The sequence below is a fragment of the Gymnodraco acuticeps genome, unplaced genomic scaffold (assembly GCF_902827175.1).
Source record: "Gymnodraco acuticeps unplaced genomic scaffold, fGymAcu1.1, whole genome shotgun sequence".
Lineage (NCBI taxonomy): Eukaryota > Metazoa > Chordata > Actinopteri > Perciformes > Bathydraconidae > Gymnodraco > Gymnodraco acuticeps.
Genome location: NW_022991147.1, coordinates 5,149 through 29,288, shown reverse-complemented (window position 1 = coordinate 29,288; position 24,140 = coordinate 5,149). Strand labels below are relative to the sequence as shown.

The 24,140-nt window shown below is 40.3% G+C and overlaps 4 protein-coding genes across 5 annotated transcripts; 2 read left to right on the top strand and 2 right to left on the bottom strand.

The window, feature by feature from the left end:
- Positions 1 to 400: 400 nt before the first annotated feature.
- On the top strand, positions 401 to 1,317 carry si:ch73-303b9.1. The gene is made up of 3 exons (XM_034237282.1): positions 401 to 546; positions 623 to 1,150; positions 1,230 to 1,317. Exons 1-2 carry the CDS (start codon positions 522 to 524, stop codon positions 1,060 to 1,062), a joined length of 465 nt encoding a protein of 154 aa, XP_034093173.1. The 5' UTR covers positions 401 to 521; the 3' UTR covers positions 1,063 to 1,150; positions 1,230 to 1,317.
- On the bottom strand, positions 541 to 7,454 carry ift52 (intraflagellar transport 52 homolog (Chlamydomonas)). 2 transcript variants are annotated; one of them, XM_034237281.1, is made up of 14 exons: positions 7,414 to 7,454; positions 6,841 to 7,014; positions 6,615 to 6,702; positions 6,320 to 6,449; positions 6,136 to 6,211; positions 5,723 to 5,794; positions 5,501 to 5,627; positions 5,334 to 5,417; positions 5,155 to 5,223; positions 4,919 to 5,073; positions 4,742 to 4,829; positions 3,327 to 3,435; positions 1,626 to 1,771; positions 541 to 1,549 (listed from the first exon to the last, which is right to left on the bottom strand). In XM_034237281.1, exons 2-14 carry the CDS (start codon positions 6,957 to 6,959, stop codon positions 1,508 to 1,510), a joined length of 1,305 nt encoding a protein of 434 aa, XP_034093172.1. In that variant the 5' UTR covers positions 6,960 to 7,014; positions 7,414 to 7,454; the 3' UTR covers positions 541 to 1,507. The 2 variants fall into 2 exon arrangements, with proteins under 2 accessions (XP_034093172.1, XP_034093171.1); XM_034237280.1 differs by having other exon boundaries at positions 7,300 to 7,451.
- Positions 7,455 to 8,481: 1,027 nt separating this feature from the next.
- On the bottom strand, positions 8,482 to 13,749 carry acot8 (acyl-CoA thioesterase 8). Its single transcript, XM_034237283.1, has 6 exons — positions 13,544 to 13,749; positions 12,468 to 12,604; positions 11,542 to 11,767; positions 10,207 to 10,364; positions 9,205 to 9,396; positions 8,482 to 8,726 (listed from the first exon to the last, which is right to left on the bottom strand). Exons 1-6 carry the CDS (start codon positions 13,738 to 13,740, stop codon positions 8,608 to 8,610), a joined length of 1,029 nt encoding a protein of 342 aa, XP_034093174.1. The 5' UTR covers positions 13,741 to 13,749; the 3' UTR covers positions 8,482 to 8,607.
- A 740-nt stretch (positions 13,750 to 14,489) lies between these two features.
- snrpe (small nuclear ribonucleoprotein polypeptide E) lies at positions 14,490 to 21,866 on the top strand. The gene is made up of 5 exons (XM_034237279.1): positions 14,490 to 14,734; positions 15,627 to 15,653; positions 15,752 to 15,814; positions 18,407 to 18,485; positions 21,655 to 21,866. Exons 1-5 carry the CDS (start codon positions 14,681 to 14,683, stop codon positions 21,708 to 21,710), a joined length of 279 nt encoding a protein of 92 aa, XP_034093170.1. The 5' UTR covers positions 14,490 to 14,680; the 3' UTR covers positions 21,711 to 21,866.
- Positions 21,867 to 24,140: the final 2,274 nt, after the last annotated feature.

Below are 24,140 nucleotides of genomic sequence, written 5' to 3'. Positions count from 1 at the left end.
GACAAATGTAACATTTGTGATATTGGGCTATATAAATAAACATTGATTGATTGATTGATTGAATTAATAAAAGATCAGAAGTGATCACGACTTCTTTAAATCCTGATCTTTCCCTGCCAAATTACATTTATTTCTGACCTGAAAAGCCTTTTAGCTGCAGTCTCTCTCTCTCTGTGACACCCTGCTGCTCTGATTGTCTCGCATTCCTCCCTCTGAGATGTCTGGCATTTTTTTAAACTTAAACTGATGCATAGCCTACATGCCTGTGGTGAGCTCTAAAACTCTGTGAGGAGGAAATAACATGTCTGAGGAGCATGTAGAGTTTATATCAGAGGAAAGAAAGCTGCATTTCTGCTACACATTGCAGAGGGTCATTGTTAAATGTATCTGCACCAATCTGTATGCTCCCCTCCTCCCTCCAACTGATGACCTGTTAAGTCTCCAGCTGGGCCAATTAACACGCTGCCTCCAGTTTAAAACCCACCTGGAGCTCAGTTGACACTCACTGGCCCAAGGAAACAATGGAAGAAGCTTCTGTAATCAAAGGTAAGAAAACTGCTTTTTATTCTCAAGGTACATTCTGATCAGATGATGAGATTCTAAATCAAACATTTCCTCCAAGATATGAAAAGCTTCGAGTGTCTATCTCCACTAGAGCTGGACAGGAAGTTTTTAGGGGAACAGAGTGGGCTGTCTGCTGACACACTTGCTGACGGATTTGACCCCCGGCTGTCCATCCCGGCTTCTCTCTGCCTCTCCTCGGACCCCATTTCTCCCTCTCTGGCTCCGACCAACGCTCAAGAATCTGACAGCTGTTACCTGGCCGTGCCTCTGCAGGGAAAGTCCTCCACTCCCTACGAGCTGCTTCTGAAGAAGAAGAAACAGCTCGCTGTGTTGGACCAGTCGTACAGCGACCTCACTCTCTCTCGAATGTCCTGGGATGTGTCCGGTATTACACCTGAAAACAATAGTCCGAGATCCATCATGGAGTGCAGTGCTCTGGAGGCAACATGGAGTCCAAAACCCCAAACGCAACCTCCAGGAGCCGATGTTTCCCCCTGATGTGGCCCAGAAAGTCCTTCAGTGAACACACACTTGGTTTTTATCTGCACATGGCTGTCTCTTCTGCTCCATTGAGGATTATGTGAAGGTAAGATGCTCAGTTTGGATAATAACTTTTAATATTCATACAAATCCATGTTCAACTTTTCAAATTCTTTCTTTTACAGGATCCATGTGTGGGGATTTATGAGAGCCCTGTGTCTTATTTACAATGTTTTTAAAGATTACAATTAAATAAATGTATCCATGACTTTATTTGCTTTGAAGTGTTTTTTTTCAAAATGAAATGCAGTGGAAAGTTATAAAAATATCTTTATACAATATCTTAAACACATCTGTACCTAGTTGATAGACCACTACTATGGTCCCCCTTTTGTTCCTGAACTCATCAGCTTGGTCATGTGACAGAGTGTTGAAAGGCAGAGATGGAATATCTTGAATCCAATCACAACGGAGTGAAAGGCGTGTCTGTGTCGGCATCATGCTCCTGAAAGAAGGACATTCATTGTTAGACCAAAGCTTTCAGAGCATATACTTTAGTGTAAGAGTTTTAAAGTTCTCACCTGATTGAGTTTCTTGAACTCTACCACCTGGAAGAAAATGTGTTCCAGGATGTGCTTGGCATCCCTCTGCTCTTTATCCAGCTTTGGAGTCACACCCAGAATTTCCCCGCATTTCCGCACGTAGAATTCCAGGTCGTCATCCGTACCTGAAAACAGAATCTGCTAATAGTCAGGGTATACGCAGGAGTCCTGAAGTCAAATTCAAGACCCTTTCCGTACATTTTAAGACCTCATCGCCACTTCAAGTTTTAACCGGTTACCTTGGCGACACACTTTACCTCACATTGACTATATACAGTATTGATTGTCCTTCCTCCTTATCTTCCAACCATTTGGACGCAGACTTGCATTTCCCCATAACGATGTTGCTTAGCAACCGGCGTAAACGGAGCTTCGCGCGCTATCAAGCAGTGAGCGCGCGATGTCCTGTTCAGATGACGTCACATCCAACGGGATGCCATCAATAAACTACACAGAATCACACTACACACCTACGTAGGGATGCTTACCGGTATTACCGAAATACCGGTTACTGGTGGCTACGGTATACCGTACCGAAATCAGATCCGGTTTCGATACTTTAAAAAAAAAAAGTGAGTCCGTGGCCCGTGATGGCGGGAGTTATAAATTAGATTGCATAATCGTTTTTCTTCATATTTTATGTATTTTTCATTGTGTGTTCAATACTAGAAAGGTAAAAGTCCCACAAACGAACTGTGATGGGATTTGTTTTCTCTCACCAGTGAAGGCAAATGTTGATTTTAAAGATGAGATTTGTTTGTTTGTGCAATGCCGAGATCTCATGACCTTTATTCTATTATGTATTTGTTCTCTAGTCGAATCTCAGGTTTAACATTAATTATAACGGTGCTCTAACGGTCTGTTTGCATTGACAAGATGTGCCATTCACGCGGCACACCTGATGTGTTATAAAAGATATTCCATAATCGGTTTTCTTCATATTTTTAATGTATTTTTCATTGTTTGTTCAGAACTACAAGGTAGAAGGAGTCCCACAATTGAATTTAATATTCATTTGACATGTTAACTATATCGTAAAGCGCTTCATGGGAGTAATTGTGGGATGATACATTTTCAAAGTATCACGATATGTATCGGTTGAGTATCGGTATCGTAAAAAAGTCAACGATATGCATCCCTACACCTACGCAATGATTACATTCAGGCACACTGTAGAATACAACCTCTTTAGACAATTTATATACTTATTGAAAACAAGCTACAAAATGTAATCCCTTGGAAAATGGCGTTTAATACTTTTTAATAGCCTTAAAAGGTGGGGTAGGTCATTTTAGAGAAACCAGCTCTAGTGCGCTAGAATTTGAAAATACACAGCCGGAGAAAATCTGCCATTTCCTTACAGAGCCCCTCCTCCAACACACAATGTGCACAGATGGAGTTATTTTAATTTTAGCCGGGCCGGTCGTGCTTTTTACAGCGCCACGGCTTCCACAGATGGCATTTCCTTATGGATTTTTTTGTCAAAGCACTTCAGATATTCATTGCTATCGGGATGAATATCCATTCCATGGAATATAACAAGTGTATCTCGAGCCGGTTTCTCAAACTTACCTACCCCACCTTTACATTTCACTAAATCGATTTATCAACTTGTAATATTTTAAGACCCTGCGTACCCTGATACCTGACGAATGTTTTTAATTGGAGTAAATAACTTGCATTTATTGGTGAGCTGTGCTAGGCGCACTTTCTCCGAAGAGAACGTTTCATCCAAGTCGAACAGGTCAAGCATCGGGGGAGGCAAGTCGCTTAAGGCAGGTGGAAAGACCTGGAGGACAAGAAAACACACACATTGTGGAACTCATAACAATTCATTTCCCTTGAAAGACACCTATTCTAAACCGTGAGACATCCAATTATTGTTTTATTAAAGCAGGTTTAGGTGCTATGAAAGAACGCAATGCAAACAGACCATATTCAGTGACTGTGCCTTTAACCCTCCTGTTGTCTTCGGGTCAAATCTGACCGATTTACTAATTTCATCAATCATAACTTTTTAGTTTTACATTGGATTGCATTCAGGCTTTATGATATCCTTCACAGAAGACATTGAACATATGAAATCGCTGATCAGTGATCACCACTTTCATTGAATTTTGGATGATTTAGTCAACTTTGTAACACCATGGTGTTCCCGGTCAAACATGACCGCCATAAAGAAAAGGAATTAGTAACCATCCAGATCAGATAAAACACACACACACATACTCTAGATGTGTCGTCCCCCCCCCCTTATGCGAATCACCTGGCACACGCAATACATGTTCAGTGTCTATTCACTGCAGTTGTTCATGTATACCAGTAGTCTGAAACAATATGTACAGTTTGAAAGGGTGTTAAAAGAAATGTGATGATTAATGGTTTTTGTATTAATGCAATAGCAGTTAAAAAAGGACCGGCTAAATGTGACCGAGAACACCAAAGTAAGGGGGAAACGAAGACAATAGGAGGGTTAAACAAACTTTCCACCTTAAGATTGTGATGTCAAAAATAGCATTTTAGACAAAGGGTGAATACTTTAAGAGAAGGTATGAGAAGAATGTGTGTAATGAGCATTAACGCATGTACATCTGGTCTAGTAGAACTACATTGTGATCTAAAATTAGCATTACATTATAGCATAATATAGCGGTGCAGTGTTTTGTAGGCCGAACAGGAAGTTGGCACAAGTTCCAACCACAAAAAGCAATGGGATCTTTCCATTTGCTTTTGTAATTTTGCAGATAATTGTTTTAACGCCACTTTTGTATTTTTAGAAGAATAAATGCAATCGTAAAAAGTTAGAATACAAACAACAACACAGCATGGCTTTGTCACCATCGCCGAGCTAAAGGCGGCTAATCATCGGTATAATAGCATTTTACCAGTCTCATTCAAATGTCCGCTTCAAATCAATAACCCACTCGATAATCAACTTTTAGCGAGGGAACTGGAAGGGCTACAATGCTGCCACTCATTCCTGTGCCACTCGACATGCCTCCTTTTAATATTGCAGTTGTATATGACTTAAGAATTGACCTGCATGTATGGAAAAAAGATATCCTAAGCACCAAACCAGCAGGACTAAAACTCACAGCGGGTTGGAGCTGAGGCAGCGGCGTCTCAAACTGCGGCGTGATCAGCTGAAGAGGCTCGTCTTTGACATTAAGCTGCTTGTAAGCACTGCGGAAAACATTAACATTCTCTTAAGCTGTGACGGTAATGAATAGCAAAGCTAGGGCTGCCTTCTTTTGTGTATTTTGCATTCTCACCTGATGACTTGGGGTAAGGTGTCAGTTGACAAATTGAACAAAGACATATCAAAGAGCGAGGTGAAGTCCCGGGGGGTTTCATCGCCCTCCTGTAAACACACTCTGAGCTGATCTGACAAACACCCCGTGTCCGGCAACATGGTGTAATCTGTGATCTAGGGGACAGGATGGATGTCTTATTTTAATAAAAGACAATACAAGTGATGCCATTCTCTTGTCAAGTGGTACTTCCTCACCTCTGGGTCTTCTGCATCGATTTGATTCAGCTGAATATTATCGGCCATGAGCAACTGGAGCAAGACATCCTGGAAGGAAAGTAAGACAGGATATTGTCAGAAATATTTGACAGGTCCACAAGAGACCCTTCTAATTTGTTACATGACACAAATGATATTGAAATGTCTACTAAACTCACCATGATTTTACTGTTCTCCTCTTTGTCTATGTACTGGTCACTGAACATGTGGCAGGAGCCCAACACTACCAGTTTGCCAGCCTCCTGAATAAGACACGAGACATCTTTTAACATCATCTCACAAGTGTACATAATGCTTTAAGGTCTGGAAGGAATGTGAAATCTACCTTTCCTTGATGGAAGGCCAGGACGGGTCTGTTGAGGGGGAAGCAGACGGAGCCCGTTGAGAGCAGAGCCACAGCGGGCTTTATCACGCTCAGTGTGGCTCCGTACGGATACACAAATGTGAGAGCCCTGCACAATTAAAGACAGAAAATTCTGTGTTCAAACCCTCCATCGAAAACACTCAAATCTGTTTTATTGTAAAAGATAGTAAGTCAATAATTTACTGTGCATTGTTTCCAACTTTTTCATCTTCGATGCTGCCTGTGACCACTTTTCCAGCAGCTCGACTGATCTCTCTAAACAAGAACAAAGACAATTGTGACTTTTGTGATTCAAAACTATCTAAAAGGGAACAATTGGATGTTTCAAAGTGGGGTTGTACGAGGTACTCATCCATAATCAAGTGTATTTCCTTCAGTGAATGGCGGTTGGCATGCCCCTTGAGATCTTCGTTTAAAAGGTTAGCATTACACAAGTTACCTCATAAGACCTCCTAGATGTGATGCGTGATTTGAGGATATTTACGTCATACAACCCCACTTTAAATACTACAAACGACTTTTTTTAGTACATTTAGTACAACTACATTTGAAAACATATAAACATACAACAAACACGCTACAAAAAATCCACAAACCTGTTCAGCACACCATTGGACACAAGCGCCTCCTTAGGGTGGAAGTATTTGTAATACACATTCCTCACAACAGCATCTGCAGCAGAGATGAAGAGAAAACAGATGCCACAGAATGAAAATCAATTCAAACAAAAGTACCCAGAACTGCATAAATGATGTCATTTCAACGCATTTAAATATGCACCGTTGTTGACCATTATCCCAAACTCCTCCAGAAGAAAGTTGATGTTAGTATCATATTTCATTTCTCCTCCTTCCCCGAGCATGACCAGGACGTTTCCTCCTGCGTCCAGGTAGTGCTTCAGCACCTCCAGCTGAAAGGAAATGGGACAACACTCTGAAAACATGCCTTTGTGTGCAGGAAATTAAATCAGTGTACAAAATGTCAATGAGGAGGTGATGGTGGCTTCCCATCTCCCACGCCAACATGTCTGTTTTCCCTTCACAACACCTATGATAGTTGTGCTCTCTTTCGGTACCTCTGATGCTGTGAACTTCTCCCTGGGACCTGCAGTTATCCACAGTTTGACACCCTTCAGCTTCTCCAGAGACAGTTCTTCCTTCAAACTGGGGGTGACAGCATTTATTTCACTACTGAGTGTTTTTCTCTAGATTATTGCAATACAATTCATTTTTGTAATATATTAAGCCAAAGCCAGTAGCCCAAGACAACATAGATGGTTATTGATAAACAAGCAACATTACCTTTGGATTTTCCATTGAGCTCTTAGTCTTTTCTGCATGGTTTTGTATCCATTATTCGTATTAAACAGCTCTCTCTTCGAGACATTGAAGACGACAGTGTTGTGTTGTTCCTTCTCCATTCTTCTTTATTATGATTCACTCTCCGAAATAGGCTCTTAATAGCATCCATACAACCTAGAAACAGGTTGTAACTCCAAGTTAGATCAACTAGAAGTACGTACAAACTGCCCTCGATACATTTGCTATCTTAGCTAACTCTGCATTGAGTTAACAGGTTTACTCGCTAGCTATATGTGACATTTAGGTAAATAATCGACCAATATTAACTTGATAAAGTTGTAGTAACGTTAGTAGGTCCCTGAAATAACCTAAGCTAGCATACTGTTAGCAACAAAGCTAGCTCCTTCAATGTTATGTTACGTTAGCCGTGTATAAATTAGCTTAGCGTCGTAGTCTCACGTTCGCGGTTGACGTCTGCTATGAATGTGTGTTTCTTCTCTGCATTTAAATACATAAAAAGTTGATTTCCAGTCTTTTGAAAGTGATATTAGAGTGTTTTCGTTCCCAGGTTACCTCCTTTGGTCTCCTAGACGTGATGCATGATGGGAGGAAAGTGGTAACTAGGGGCGCTAACCACTTAGCAACCAAGCAGTAGGGTGGGTAATTTTAGTATTTTGATACTAACGTTGATACTAACAGAACAACAAAAAGCTATGATACTGATGTCCTACAAGGAGAACACACACTGATGCCTAATATACATCAGCATAGTAGATCTATGTTAACTGTGTATTGGCTCCTTTGCTCACATTTGTGTGCATTATGGACGCCATTTCAAGTCTGCCACCTTGTAAAATGAACTATTTGTGGCAGATTCAAAGGTACTATTGATAGGGAACAATCTGTACAGTGTTGCTCTGTCCTGCCCCACAATCAGTCTGTTTTTGAGTCTCTCATGAAGGACCAGACTTTCTTTTCCAGGCCGTATCTATGTTGCTCTAATTTAAGTCTCCGTTGATGGATCAGATTGTAGTTGAATGTCCTAATCCAGTCCCAGTTTATAATTCTTCATTACATAACATTTCATTTAGCTTTGAGATTGAAACTCAAGAACCAGGGACATTAGCCTTTCCAAAACATTATAAAACATTATATATAAAATATAATGCATTGGCGTCAATTGACCTCAAATAAGCTATTTCTAACAACTACAGAAGGACTTTTTACTGATATTTTGCATTCGAAAAAGGTGGGTTTTCAGTCTGCGATGGAGGATGTGAACACTTTCTGCTGTGCTGATACTTGGAGAGCTTGTTCTACTATTGGCACAGTATGCCAGTAACAGTGTGTTGAGTCTCCACTGGTGAATCAAGCTATTTCCTTTTCTGCTTCAATCAAACAGGCAGATTAAGGCATAAGGCATGTGCAAGATAGGCGTTATTCCATCCAAGTTACTTCCTTGTTGGACCTTTTCGACATTTAAAAAATGTTTTACCAGTGAGAACATCCAAGATAACAGCCAAGTTATTGCGGTAGAATTCAACTAGATATTGTTTAATTTCACAAACTAGTATGAGTGAACCTGCAGATCAGTTTTGTGGCTATGCAAAACAAATGACAAGGGTTCACTCATTATAACATTTTCATTATTTATTGACTGGAAATCAAATATATATTCAAAAACAAATAATAGTTATTAAATATCACATGTATGAATGAAAATCAGAAAACAGTTATACGATTAATTTAAATCTGATAAGTAAGTGCTTATAGTTTGCTGGGCCGTGTGACTGGCTTCACTCTCAGGACCCCCTCCTGGGAGCACGAGGCAGCGAGGACCCCGTCCCTCCTCCACAGCCGGCCCTGCACCAATCCCCTGCTGCCGCCTGCAGGAAACAACACACATGCTCAAGGCTTTTATTGTCATTTGTACATAGCTACAGTGTAGATATGTCAATGAGAATCTTAGGTCACAGGCTGGGACACTCGATCTGGAGTTATGCTATACTGCACATATAACGGTACACTCTTATCGTACTTACTTTTGGTGTATATTTTTTTTATAGTGGCTTGAAATAGTTATACATTTTCTCCTATTTTTTAAACAAATTAATTCCCTTCACTGTATTTATGAATTCGAAATTTTACATCAAAGCAAATTCTTTGTAAGGGTTTAAAATACATTAGCATTTGTTTCCATTACTTGAAGCTGTAATGTTGATGTTTGTTGAGCAAATCATGAAACTCAAATTAAACTCTGTAGAACTATCTCCAGGTCATAGGTCATAAAGTTCCTATAGTGATAAAGACCCGAATGTGTGCAGTTCTGACAGAAAGCCCAATAGGGGGTCCTGACACACTCACCTGCCCACGGGCTCTCACACTCGTACAGCATCCACTCGTCGCTGCGGAAGGTGCTGTGGAACCACATGGCGTGGTCCAGCGAGGCGGCAAACTGCGCTCTGTAGCCGGGGTACGGAAGCAGAGCGGTGCCCAGGAAGGCGAAGTCTGACACGTAGGCAGCAACGCAGCAGTGCAGCTTCATGTTGCCCTCACCTGCAACAATACACATTAGTGAGCACTGCACCAGACTCCATTAAAAAAAATAGCCCTTTGCTTGTGATCAACAGGTCATATATTTACTAAGGCCTTTTGTCATAAACCTAAAACTCAACTTGTGGAATTTGATCCTGGCATGCTTGACCACTGTTTTTGTATAACAGGAGTAACCAGAGCTAAGTGACATTTAAAAAAAAAAAAGAATTGCGGTACATCTAATTTCTGCCTCTGTGAAGAGAGTGCATGTGACTTAAGAAATGTGTCATCCAAATATTCGTGTTACATGTTAGACACTTTTATCCAAAGCGACTTACATACTCAATACTGTGGGCAATCCCCACAGGAACAATTTGGGGTGAAGTGTCTCAGGGACACAACGACATGCTGACTGCAGCAGGGTTTGAACCTGTGACCCTCTGATCCGAACACCTACGGACAACCCACTGCGCCACACGCCTCCCTAACCGACAATGTTAGGTATTCAAAGTATTACAACTGAATTTGATGCGGTGTAAATGTTTAAGCCCATCCGCGACCTTTTGGATAAACTGCTAGTGGTGTACTGTATGCTATTCAATATGTGTGATGCACATGTGCACTTACTTTGTATCTTGGCCATCAAACCAAACCCAGCGTCACAAAAACAAACGTAGCACATCACTTGGTTTTGGCTTATTAGAGACATAGTATATCGGCATGTTTCTTTTTCTGAGTTTGAATCTTGATGGTTTATAGCTCTTATTGTAAGTCGCTTTGGATACAAGTGTCAACTGAATGAATTGTAATATCAAATGTAAGCCCTTTTACCAATATATCCTCGTGCTCGCACCCAGAACAGGTTCTTCGGCTCGCTCGCAGTGAGTTTGTAAAAGACCGGGGGGTTGACCGGCTTTATCTCGATGGGGACCTCGTTGGCCAGCAGTTTGTTCAGGCCTAGCTTATATTTCTCTGCCAGGTCTGGTTTACTGTGAGACAACAGAGAGAAAAGCAGATCATTAAATAACAAATAACACCAAATAGTTCATTTTCTGTTAACGTTGTTGGTGCTATATATTGATTTTTATATCTTAATATACTTACTGTTTTTGTTTATATTCAATGTACCGGTATAATTATTTATTGCAATTACTTTAGAACTTTATTAAAGTAGTTGTTTATGCCTTTATTTTGAAGGCAGTATCTGGTGATCCAATCCAATTGTATTTAAATAGCATATTTAAAAACAACAGAGTTGACCAAAGTGCTTTTCATCAATACATATATAAAAAGCAGCATAAATACATTTAGACAAAATCGATAAGACAAAAAAAACAAATGTAAAAGCACGAGACAATAAAACCATACTTATCGCCACAGACTGAAAAACTCTCATACATGATGTAAAAACATTTTAAAACACAACAGAATAGAAAACCCCAACTGATGATGGGTATACATTGGAGACAGGTGCTGGTGGGATTAGTGCACCAGTATAAGCATATGTTTTTTTACCAGGGTGATTCAAGTAAAAGCTATTGGAAAGGCTGCAAGACAAGAATAGGAATTGTACCTTTGATGATATTGGATCATGGAAATAAATGTATGAAAAGGAAACTCTTGCCTGGACTTTGACTAATTTCCCCCACGTAGGATTCTTTAACCGGTGCTTCAGCGGCAGTTTTATTGATTCAATTGGATTTCTTTAGGATTTTCGCCGCTACAACCGTACTTATCTTAGCATCTGTTCGAAAAATCTCACTCGTCACCGGCTTGAGCTTCAATCTCAGGATCCATGTATCTGTGATCCTCTCCAGAATGGAAGGAGTCATCACATACAGAGCATCAACTAGTTCCTGAACAGTGTCCTTCACATGCTGATATCCAAGAGAGGGAGTTACACAGTCACAAGATGGAGGAATAGAAAGCAGTATTCAATGTTTACTTCAGATTAGCTCCAAGTCAGAAATGAGCATGCTTGATGTCTCTCTCCATAGAGGCTGAATCATCATGTTAATCACAGAGCTATCATATGCCTCAAACAGTCCTGATGCTCTTCTTCGTAATCAGACATCCTGTCATGTTCACAGCTACAGTTGATACCTTTGTTATCATGTTACTCTCATACTGGAAGAGTACATTGAGTAATTGAGACAGCATCTTTACCTGAGATAGAGGCGGATGAGCTCCTCCACGGTGAGGAGGTCTTCGGGTGGGGGGACCACAGGCATGGTGAACTGGTGCTGCAGGGGGCTGGGCTGCAGCATCTGGAAGGAGGCCTGGCAGATGAGGATGGGCTGCCCGTGCTGGATGGCCCTGACGGAGCGCACCGTGAAGCTGCGTCCGTCTCTGATGCGGTCCACCTGGTACAGCACGGGCACCTTAGGGTCTCCTGAAACACACCCAGATACAACTGTGAGGAGACTGCTGTATTATGTGCAATATATATACAGTGGAGGAAATAAGTATTTGATCCTTTGCCGATTGTGTAAGTTACCCACTTACAAATAAATGAACAGTCTATAATTGTAATGGTAGGTTTATTTTACTAATGAGAGTAAGAATATCAAAACGAAAATCCAGAGATGTACATTATATAAAAGATACAAATGTATTTGAATTTTACTGTGGGAAATAAGTATTTGATCCCTTTGCAACCAACAAGAGTTCTGGCTCCCACAGACCGGTTACATAAGTCCATTTCCTTTAGGAAAGTACTCATAATATCAACTTGTTACCAACTTACCTAATTACCAAGACACCTGTCCACAGGATAACAACTGTTGGGAAAACTGCCAATCTTTTCAGTTTATTCTATGGATATAATAAGGATATTTAGAACAGCTTAGTAATCATTTATTTATCTGAAGTTGGGAATGTTTGTTGTCACAGTGTGATGTGTTGGGATGTTTTGATGTACACAAATGCTTAAAAGCAAAGTCATTGTCACAGCTAACTGCTGTTGTCTTTTTCGGTAGCTTAAATTATTATTTTTAAGATAACTTGCAGGATTTATGAGCCCCCTTCCATATAGTTGGTCAGCACTCTTCCTGGCCATTAAAATAAACCATTAACACAATGCTACATCTTACCTGCCCGTACAAAGTAGCAGTGGAGGGAATGGGCGTCGAGATTATCGCTGACTGATTTGGCAGCAGCTACGAGGGCCTGACCGATGATCTGACCCCCAAACAGACGCTGGCTGCGGGGAACCCAGTGGTGCGTCCCTCTGGGAGAAATAGAGAAGAATGCTTATCCATCTCTGCTGTAAGAGATATGATTATTTACCCCTGTGCCTAAATGCAGCAGCCATAACAATCCTAACTTTGTAAAGGGAACAAGAATAAGAGATGCTTTTTTCAAAGATAGAACTCTTTATAGTTTTATTTACCTACAGCGCATCATATTATGTTCTCTTCCACTTGTGCGTGTTAATAGGAGTATAGCAGCACGCCCATCTGCGAGGCTCCACTTGCATGGCATGGGACCTTTAAGGAAATATACTGAAGTAATAATGCCGCATTTATAGATATTTGATAGATGACAGTTTCCTATATTGTGCAAACGTCACAAAAAACAATCACTATGTAAAATAAAAGTAGGTAAATTATGCAGCAGCATAAAAGTGATAAATTAGCACTACCTTTACTGGTCAGCTGTGATGAATACATGAATGCATGAGTATTAATAATCCAGTAATTGAATATATGATCCTGAAATATGGGACATTACGCACAATAGATATTGAACTGACTGTTATTTGTGTATATATTGATTGTTGTGCTTTTATTTAGGTCTTAATGTGTGCGTATACATGTGTCTGTTGAATGTGTATATAGGTAGGCGGCCTATACATATTTTTAATTTTTTATATATATTTGTAATTGTTGTATTCGGGATTGTGGGAAACGGTATTTCGATCTCTCTGTCTGTACCATAGACGGTCTGTACACACAAACTGAAAGATTGACAATAAAGTTGACTTTGACTTTGACAATAAGTGCTTCCACTTTTGGCGCACTTAGATATCCAGGGTTTCCCTAAGTAGAAATTAGACCTTGAACGTTGACGTTAGCGCTGTATGAATGTAGGAAAGTGGTAATAACGAAAATCTCAGTAGGATATGAATGCATCACTACTTTCGTTAAATGCTAAACTTCACATCTACCTGTACAGGTCCACGTCCAGCTCTTCCAGGTTCAACACGCTGGTGACCAGGACGCTTTTGAGGTCCTGGTCCTTCTGGGCCTCAGGACTCTCCGGGTCTCCATCCTCTGGTTTCAGGTCCACACTTTCCCCTGGATGATCATCACTTGTTGTTGAAGCGCTGGAGCCACAGATGTCACCCACTTTTCTCTCTACCATGTTTCTCTTCTTCTTATTTGTAACTACATTAAGTTGAATGTACTGCCACCTTCTGGAATGGAGTGTTGATTTGCACGGCATTGCCCTAAATCCTTAAAATTACGATACCTGTCTAAAACTGCTCGGTACACTACATGTACATGAATGTCCCATTCACGAGAATACATTTACTCACTGTTAACAAAATGTTGCCCTTTTTTACTTGGAATTACAACAACATGGATGGAGCTAATTTCCTGCCATAACTCCACAAACTAAACAAGTTTTACAAATATGTTGTGATTCACTAACAAACACAGTGAAAACAAGTGAAAAAAACACCATCTACAAACGAATGCATTACGTTTTGCAATAAAACATTTTTTTATCTATCAAACACATTTTTCTAATAAATCATGTTTATGGTACCACTATTGATAATATAAAACGTGTGTAGGCTATATGATAAATATTTTACCTGTAATACCATAACTCTGTATATGTACCCACCTTGAAGTAAAGGTTGTGTGTGTATAACATGTTTGTTGTACTAATATACACAGATTGGGATTCTTCCTCCATGAACAATCTGCACGACAGCTACTTAGCAAAACTGTAATTGATGTACTTTCTGTTTCCGCTACTTTATTATATGTATATTTATGTTGCTGTAGGTATTTTATAGAAGATTCTAATTTATCCAGAATAATTTATAATGTGTATTCTTTGGATATGTGATTTTTACTGCAGTGAGAAAAAAGTGTGTGCAGTAACGACCTCCTACCTACAGGGGCGCTGCACTACACCATGTGACCTCTTTTTAACAGCGAACCACTACACGCGGAAGAAAGACCCGCCATTAAAGCAAGCTAACCTCCAACGTGAGAGTTTCGTTGTTGTGCACTCTACTTAAAAGTGCAATTTTTTTACATATACCTAACGCTGGTATATTCTTGGAAGGATGGCGTACAGGGGACAAGGACAGAAGGTCCAGAAGGTTATGGTCCAGCCCATTGTATCCTTTTGGTTTCCGTTTAATTGTTTGTTACAGTAAGCTAGCAGCTAGGCTAACCGTTCTTATTAGCATGAAGCTAGTCATTCATCTCGTTTTAACCGAGCTGTAGGGTGTGATAGAAACGTATAAGAACTATGATATGTGTCTTTATTTTAAAATGCTTTTGCCATCAGTTCTGGTTCTTTCAAACGATCGGTGTGTGTCCACTTTGTTAGCATAACCCGCTAAACGGCAGTCAACAAGGTTGGAAATGTGAGCTTACTTTCACAAAGGGGAAGAAGAAGTACTCATTATGCAGATTGGCCCATTTCAGAATAATATCAATTGTGTTTTGATTATAATTATGTATGTACTAATGTGTTTAACACAGCTGAGAAAGGTGGCGATCATTTTAAATTACTTTGTATGCGGCAGGGTAGCTTGTGGATCGGTGTAACTAAAGTCTCATTTAAGAGTTGATTATATTTCACATTAATAATCCAAATCGGCAAAGTAACTAAAGGTTTGAAATACATGTAGTGGAGTACAAGTACACCACTCACATCTGAATTGTAGTGGGCCAAAAGTACAGAGAAGCAAAACACTTGTAATACATTAGTCACCATTGCTTTTACATCACATTATCTCCGATTATGATCTAATGTAGTTTTAATGACATTGCTGATGACATTGCTAGTTCGATATCTGTCTAATCTTATTTTTACATTGACTTGTATAACCTATAGTTGTTCTTAAGTTGACTTTAAGCGTGGGAAAGTATGTAATGCCACCAAGCAATAATGGCGTTTACGTTGGCGAGTTAATGTTCAGTGCAACAAAGGGACAATTGTTGCCTTGCGTCAATGTTTGTTTCTGCTTCACACCTTTTAATTTCCTTGACTCCAAGTGTCAGAACCTCATTTTTAGGTACCTTCAAAATGTAAGTATTTCATTTAAATAATCTTCCATAGTTTGATTACTGATTTTATTTATAATTGTTTGACTACATTGAATTAAACATGTTCTTCTCATTCCCAGCGCTCACGGATCCAGGTGTGGTTGTACGAACAGGTGAACATGCGGATAGAGGGCTGCATTATTGTAAGTTATCTTTCTGCTCCTGAATGTTTTATTGAATTTGAACTCAACATTAGTGATTGATCTCACACAGTCATCAGAATCCCTTTATTAGTCCCACAGAGGGGAAATGTACATCGTAACAGCAGGACAGAGCCAAAGACCGCTTCATGTTACCTAAGAATCATGCATGCACAAAAGTTATAGTAAAAAAAGTTACACAATTGACCAAAAAAAACCACATCCTGTAACAGTTCTGAGGATTCAGCAGCCAGGTATATATTGCACAGTTATTAAAGGCATATATATATATTGCACATAGTTTAATTTCATTAACATGGGGCAAATGGACATTGTATGGTAATAGGTTTAGTTAGTTGGCTGATTGGTCTGAAGAAGATTCTAAGACCATGTGTGCACTAGGGCTGTACCCGAATATTCGTTCGTTGGAGTAATATTCTGGTTTCAATTTCGTTATTCGGATATTCGATTTTTTTGGCAGCCGTGCTGAACTGCGGCTGCCAAATTTAATTTATTGAAATCTCCAATATCAACGTAAGAGCTTGTGCCTCTTCGGGGGTGCTAACACTTAACCATAAACTTTATTGTTTACTTTCTCCGTCTTTATATGTAGATATGACTTTTTCTCCGTTAATCTCCGTCACGTTGTTTCCATAGCAACAACAACTTCCTGTCAACAGCGCTAACTCTCCTTCAAAATAAAAGCATGTCCATACAAAATAGGAAGCCAGGCCAAATTACACTTAAAGGTGGGGTAGGTAAGTTTGAGAAACCGGCTCGAGATACACTTTGTTATATTCCATGGAATGCTCTTAACATCCCGATAGCAATGAATATCTGAAGTGCTTTGACAAAAAATCCATAACAATATTTCATCTGTGGAAGCCGTGGCGCTGTAAAATGCACGACCAATCATCTGAGCCGGCTAAAGTAACTGGATGGCCTACCTGCCTGTCAGCCTTCCATCTGGGCACAAACTTATCTCGTGCCCTCATTGGTCATGTGCGCGTTCCTGTGTGTTGGAGGAGGGGCTCTGTGAGGAAGTGGCAGATTTGTTCCGGTTGTGTATTTTCAAATTCTAGCGCACTCCAGCTGGTTTCTCCAAAATGACCGACCCCACCTTTAAGACATATACAACTGCAACGAAAATAACACAATGCAATATCCTTTTCAATTTCAAAGAACACAAATTGGGTTATATAAATGAACTAATAACTATAAAACAACAATACTGTAGAATAACAAAATGAATACCGTGAATAAACCGAAATACACGCGTTGAAGCGGTTCACTGCTGATTAATACGCACACCGCCCGGCGGGCCCAATATTCGCTTCTGATAAATACGCGCACATGACCAATGAGGGCACGAGATAAGTTTGTGCCCAGATGGAAGGCTGACAGGCAGGTAGGCCATCCAGTTACTTTAGCCGGCTCATATGATTGGTCGTGCTTTTTACAGCGCCACGGCTTCCACTGATGACTTTTGTTATGGATTTTTTGTCAAAGCTCTTCAGATATTCATATCCAGAGCCCGAAAAATGGTATTCGGGACAGCCCTAGTCTGCACTAAAGTGGATAGCTTGGATTATGCAGTTTAAATGTGCTAAAAGACTCGATGGACCCACAGTGTTCCCCACAGGATTGTGTCATATGGTGGGTGGACTCTGGAGGTGTTTCAGAGTGTGTAAGAATGTTTGGTACATTTTACATTTATATCAATCTTGATTACATTGAAAACTAAAGGATGTGTTCAAATCTCAAACATGTTTGAGTAAGAATGTCTTCTTGTAGCAATTTCTGGTTAATGACTTATTCTCTATAATCAATGTATTTGTAAACTCGAGTCCACTGCCCCAACCCTCACACACACACACACACACACACACACACACACACACACACACACACACACACACACACATGCAGGTAAACTGTCTGCATTTAACTTTGCACAGATCCCCATCTCCTGTACATTGAATTACATTCTGTGTTTAGTCTTTATATGTGTAGTTCCTTGAATATGGTTTTAAAATAGAAGGTGAATTAATAGTTTCATGTACAGAGCACTTGGAATTCGACAATAAATGATACAAATTGTACTTGAATGTTTAATAACTAAAAGAAACACTCAAAAATGATTAACGAGACAGGCGATGTGTTTTTTTTAAACCACCAAAGCGAAGACAACACTGACAATAGCTGCGCACCAAAAACTGGGGAAATGATTATTGTAAATGTGTACATCATGACAGGCTATCATTACAAGATGCACCCGTGGACTGAAGTGCATATGCAGAGAAAGTGAAGAGCTATTATGCATAAAGAATTAAAACTCAAACATTTCCGTACATTTACTCTCTTTTATGACATAACTGAATTAATGTTTGAATCATTTTGGGATCCCCTAATACGTTTTAAACTGATATATTTTTTACTTTTTATGAATGCATATCTTCTGCTGATGTCGGCCATCAGAACTGTGCTTTCTTTTTACTCGGAGTTCTATGATAATGAATTAAATCTGTCCAACACTGAGCGACATACAAATGGCTTGTAATTTAATTTCTGGCCTCACTGTCTTCTCTCTTTTAGGGTTTTGATGAGTACATGAACCTGGTTCTGGATGATGCCGAGGAGGTCCACATGAAGACTAAGAACAGGAAGCCGCTGGGTAAGAGTAGAAAACATGTTGTTGAAAAATACCTTTTCCCCAAGACCTTTTTGCATGTGGCACAGCGAAAGCACACTTATGAGGCATTTCCACTGCAGCACGGTTTAAGCGTGCCCGGCCCGTTTTTTTGTTGCGTTTCCACTTGGCGTAGTTCCGGCTAACGAGTACTTTTTGACAGTTTTCTGGCCCTCCAAAATCGAGGTTCTTTCCGGGCCAACAACCGGGCTGAGTCGGGCCGAGTATGCTAGACTAGAGAGAGACTCGCTGGCAAGGGGGCTACAACTACAACAAGATGAACATATTTCACCGTGATTTAATTGTAATACACGTTCAAAATGATGCCGAAGTAACAACATACTGATACCGGTTAGTAAAAACTATGGATGCTCCGATCGCCAATTTCGGGGCCGATCGCCGGAATCAGTATCGGCCGATACCGATCGAGTGGGCGGGGCCTAAATGGAAGATTTAAACATCACTTTAAATCTTCCATTTAAAGTGATATTTAAAACTCAGTTAATGGGGCTCATTCACTGGAGCTTCCACAAACAACAATCAACTTAATTATTACATTCAAATGATGTACATTATTCAAGTTTACATTCACTTTGGAGAATAACACGGGAGAAATTAGCGGAAGCGCTCTCTTTTCCTCTCTCCCTCTCCTGACAGCCTGTCAGTATCTCATGCAGCTCACTGATCCAGTAATGAGTGACCCGACAATGAAGAATACATATATTTATAATAACTAGTTTAGCTTGTTCCAGAGGTATAAAATAGCTAAGTGTGTTAGGTCTAACTCTTAGGGTACGTCCACACAGCAGCTTTTCAAAAATCTTGAAAATCTTGGAGCTGGTTGTGTCTGAAAGCTTGGGGATTTTTTGCGAGCAACGCGACCAACAACCAATCACATGAATCTCCCGCCCCCGACATACAAAGCAAAAAACCCCGGGGATTTTATGCGAGCAACAGGGGCGGACTGGCCATCTGTAGAATCTGGAGAACCACAGAACGGCCGGTCGTCAAGGGCCGTTGACGGCCAGCCGGCCCTTTAAAAAAAAAATAGTTTAACGTCATAATTTAAATTGCGCTGACGGCGGCCGCTAATGCAGTTGTGTGGTTCTTATCTGTCAAATAATCACACACAAAGAAGAAAAAAGACCGGCCACACGAAGAGAAGGGATTAGACGCCGCGGCAGACAGGGAGAATGAAAACACATGGATACAAATCTAAGAAAACGAAAAGAAAAAGGTGGGGCCGAGAAGGCAAGAGAAAAAAAGGTGAAGTCACTCGCAGGTGAAGCATAGAAATGTCGCAAATTGACAGACCTTTTTGGCAGCAGCGCTGCTACGAGCACTATCAGCAGCAGCTTAGCAAGATGATGAAGAGAATGATGAGGGCACGAGTTCAGATATACAGCCAGCCTCCTGCGTTCATGATGAGGGACAGAGTTGAGCTGCTGGAAGAACCAGCTCAACTGGCACACGTGCAGGGCAAGAGCAAGAGGTGGGTGAGAATTATCCCTTGAACTCAGTGGCATTTTCTCCTGGAGGTCAAGAGAAGCCAGGCTTCCCCTGTTTTTTATGGATTGTAGTTAATTGTAATAAATAAATAAAAACACTTCGTTTAGTTTCGGTAATTATTCTGCCGGCCCGTCTCTCCCCCATTCTCATTGAGTATTTTACAAAGAGTGAAACAGCGCCCCTCTAGATGCTATGGTGAAACAGTAGATTGCACTCTCTGTTGCGAGAGGAGGCCAGCCGAAATTGGCTTCCGTTGGTGAAAAAAAATTGAGGGATTGACCAATCAGATGAGGCTCACGTCATGCCTCACAATCCAATCAAATCGCTTCAACTTCAGTTCATACTGTAACTGTCATCACTGCCCTTAAAAAGTAGCAAGCAAATGAAGCAAGTGCAATTATGGAGGGTGGAGATTTGGAGTATTTCATCAAAAATAATTTTACTAAACTTCTGCTACAGCGGCAACTAAAAATGAAATCTGATGACAGGCCAATGATCAAACTGGAGCTGTGTACAGAGAGGGGAAAGGAGCGAATCGGACGTAAAACTTTAAATAATAAACTGCGGATTTCTAACATTTGACATTTCATGTGGCCGGACTGGGTCAGTTTCCAGGGCTGAATGTTAGTCCCAGTCCGCCCCTGGCGAGCAATATATATATATATATATAAACTCCCCAAACAGGCGAAAACCTACCAGTTTCACCCACTGTCTCTGCCACCTCCCTCCATGCCTGGTTCCTCCGGTTTGTATCCCGTTAATAGTTCTGGTCGTAAAGAACCGGGTGATTTGCTACCGTAATTTCTCGTTTGGAATATGAGGAAATGAACTGCGGTCTGGTTCTCCCTGTGTGTGTGTTTCGCTGCGCTTACCTGTCCGGCGGGCGGAGCTGCAGGATTTCTGCTTCACGTTGCATACCGCTATTTTACTGTCTTTTTCGGACACCTTCAAATAATGCCAGACCGGTGAAGCCATGTTGGCGAGCTTGTTTTGCCGCACACAGAGAAAAGTGTCATGTATTTTACGTCATGCGATCGGCTCTCGCGATCGGCATGTTTAGAGAGCACCGATCGATCGGTAGAGAGTGAGTATCGGCCGATCTCGATCGGTGACCGATCGATCGGAGCATCCCTAGTAAAAACCATGGATTAATGCTTTGACAAGTCTGCAGACGAAAACCTTTTTAAAATGCATGTTTTCTGAATGGAGATCGGCTAAGCTAACGTTATATATGCTCCGACCGTCCACACTCACAACAACGGCCTATACAGACATAAATAAACCAGCGACTGTATTCGCCATGACACAGGCAGTCTGTGGTTTGTACTTGTTTAACTTTTGTCTAGTTTCTGAACAGATATGAAGAGCTCTGAGGGCTAATGTTGGTTTTGTGGTTCTCATTGAAGATGACGTCACGGCTCCACCTACACTGCGTTACTATAGTTACTACCCCAGTTCCTAAACTGTAATGGAAACGCAGCATAAAGTGAGCCTGGCCTAACGAGGCCTAGCCATACCGTACTAAGCCCTGCAGTGGAAATGTGCCATTAGTGTGTTTTGTCCCAAAGTAAAGTGACATGTGTATTTCTTTCCGTCCATCATCTGTCTCTCCTGACTCGCCTCCACTTGTGTTTCTGTCTCCCAGGGAGGATCATGTTGAAAGGAGACAACATCACCTTACTGCAGAGTGTGACCGTCTAGGAAAACGGAGAGGCCTACACATCGTACCTTTCGATATAAATGTTTTCCTTTTTTTTTGTGCAAATGGTGTCGAGTATGTTTGTGTTTGTTTAACATGAATATTATGTTAGTTTCTGTCTACAAAATGGTTTTGAGAATAAACTTTTTCTTTTCTTAGTTTGCTTCTCAATTCATTGAACTGGTTTGCGTGAGTTTTGATCAGTGAGCTACTGTGCCATCTAGTGGCAGACAAGGTTATTGTGTACTTAAGTAGGTCAAACTCCCAGCTCCAAATGAAGCACAACAGGAAAACCATTCAAAACATTATTTGAAGGGATCTTAAAAAGTCGTTTTGTAGGGGAATATTTTTTTCTTCTGTTGTGTTCATTTGAGGAGGGGATTAGTAATGGACATTTCTGTGCAGGGAAAACAAGTTAAACAGATTAGTGCATAATAGCAGATTGCAGATTGAATCAAATACACAATAAATTGTGATGCACGAATCAAGCACATCTGTATACTTTATACAAGCACCATGTCATATATGTGTGCATATGTACCTTATTTGCCTATAATCGATATATTTTAGGATAAATATAATAGTGACGCATTCATTCACAACGTGGGTTTCAAAACATGTCGATGCTTGGTTGTTTTTTTATTTTTCGGCCTAGTTAGAGAAAAATAAATCATAAATTGTTGTAACATTGATCAACGTGATGACGTAGTTCATCCCTAGGCACGCAACGTGCCCCTGTACTGTTGACTGGGAAGCCCCTAGCGCGGAGCTGCCAACGCCCGGCGTAGAGAGACAAATAGAAGATACGGTAAGGAAAAATGTACTTATTCTGTTATGAAGCTATAACTATGGTTAGTTTTTACCCCACAGTTAGTTTACGTTATGCTGTACATCTGTTGTACATGGATTGTTATTGTCAAATTGCAATTCTCATTCAGCTACAGCATCCGCTAAGGTTAGCTTAGCCAGAAAGCTTATTTAGAGGGACTGTATTTAGCTAAGAGAGCAAACAGTCTATAATATTAGACCTAATAATACACATCTTTTAGCCCTTAATACGCCATATTAAACGTCTAATATATTGGTTACTTGAGTGTTGAAAGAATTTGACATCCACAAGCCTTATGAGTAAAGCATTAAATTGCAGAGGGTTTTATTTTGTTAGCATTATTAGCTAGCCGGCTAACGAGAAGGCGTAACACTCACTGTTATATTTTAAAACTGCGTTGATAACGTTACTGCTTCAGTACAGTGTTTGTGTTCTTGGGTGAAAGGTTTCCAACACTGACTTGGCTAAAAGAGAGACAGCTAGTTGGTTTATTGTTCGTGTAAACAGTCGGCAGGAAATTAGGCCAGATCGAGGCCGGGGATGTGGCCGAAATACAGCAGCTAAGCATCCCAGCTGAAGCTACTGTGTAACATTATTGGGAGCCAACTCTCAGCTGTAATCCTCAAATCTTGCGAAATTAACTCGTATTAGGTGGATGGTATTAAGTAACTAAGTACGTTTACTCAAGTAGTGGACTTAAGTACAATTTTGAGGTACATGTACTTGAGTGTTTCCATTTTATGCTACTTTGTACTTATACTCAGGGGTAAATAGTGTGCTATTTCTCCACTACATTATATATTTCAAACCTTTAGTTACTTATGCAAAAATAATAAACACTTAAATAAGACTTGAGATACACCAGCATACAAAGTAAATACAACTACACCTTTACCAGCTGTGATAACATAATAAACCATCAATATTTGTAATGTAATATTTATTATTCTGAAATGGGCCAATCTGCTGAATGAGTACTTTTACTTTCGTTACTTTAAGTATATTTAGCTGCTGTACTTTCACTTGAGTAACATTTGCTTTTACATTGCTGAATGGCAGGGGTGTAAAGTAATGAATTACTCTTACACAATACTGTACTTAAGTACAATTTTGAGGTACTTTACTTAAGTATTTCACATGTTTGCTTGCTTTGTACTTCTACACCACTACAATTCAGGGGTACTTTTACTCCAATATATTTATGCAGTACCTTTAGTTACATGCAGATATAGATGAATGATAAACAATATGATCAACACCTCAATCAGACTTAAGTTCCAACTTTACCAGCTTTCATAAACACATCAATAATTATAATAAAACATATATTATTCTGAAATGGACCAATTTGCACAACGACTACTTTTACTTTTGGTACTTTAACTATATTTTGACGAGAATACTTCTGTACTTTCACTTGAGGAACATTTTGAATGCAGGACTTTGCTTGTAACTGAGTATTCCTACACTCTGGTACTCCTACTTTAGTGCAAGAGTACTTCTTCCAGCTCTGACGGTAACAATAGACACTACTTGTGGTCGCACAGTTGGTCGTGTCATAATGGACCCTAATGTACCAGAAAGTGCATCGTTGGACAACTCG

What these genes read in the sequence shown, in the direction of transcription:
- si:ch73-303b9.1 (XM_034237282.1), top strand. Translation starts at nt 522, where the DNA reads ATGGAAGAAGCTTCTGTAATCAAAG. An exon ending in AGAAGCTTCTGTAATCAAAG is followed by an intron (nt 547 to 622) that starts GTAAGAAAACTG and finishes ATTTCCTCCAAG; the next exon opens with ATATGAAAAGCTTCGAGTGT.
- ift52 (XM_034237281.1), bottom strand. Translation starts at nt 6,959, where the DNA reads ATGGAGAAGGAACAACACAACACTGTCGTCTTCAATGTCTCGAAGAGA. An exon ending in GCTCAATGGAAAATCCAAAG is followed by an intron (nt 6,703 to 6,840) that starts GTAATGTTGCTT and finishes TGTCACCCCCAG; the next exon opens with TTTGAAGGAAGAACTGTCTC. An exon ending in AGTTCAAGAAACTCAATCAG is followed by an intron (nt 1,550 to 1,625) that starts GTGAGAACTTTA and finishes TCCTTCTTTCAG; the next exon opens with GAGCATGATGCCGACACAGA.
- acot8 (XM_034237283.1), bottom strand. Translation starts at nt 13,740, where the DNA reads ATGGTAGAGAGAAAAGTGGGTGACATCTGTGGCTCCAGCGCTTCAACA. An exon ending in CTGGACGTGGACCTGTACAG is followed by an intron (nt 12,605 to 13,543) that starts GTAGATGTGAAG and finishes TATTTCTCCCAG; the next exon opens with AGGGACGCACCACTGGGTTC. An exon ending in CTGCTACTTTGTACGGGCAG is followed by an intron (nt 11,768 to 12,467) that starts GTAAGATGTAGC and finishes GGTGTGTTTCAG; the next exon opens with GAGACCCTAAGGTGCCCGTG.
- snrpe (XM_034237279.1), top strand. Translation starts at nt 14,681, where the DNA reads ATGGCGTACAGGGGACAAGGACAGAAGGTCCAGAAGGTTATGGTCCAG. An exon ending in AGGTTATGGTCCAGCCCATT is followed by an intron (nt 14,735 to 15,626) that starts GTATCCTTTTGG and finishes TCCAAGTGTCAG; the next exon opens with AACCTCATTTTTAGGTACCT. An exon ending in TTTTTAGGTACCTTCAAAAT is followed by an intron (nt 15,654 to 15,751) that starts GTAAGTATTTCA and finishes TCTCATTCCCAG; the next exon opens with CGCTCACGGATCCAGGTGTG.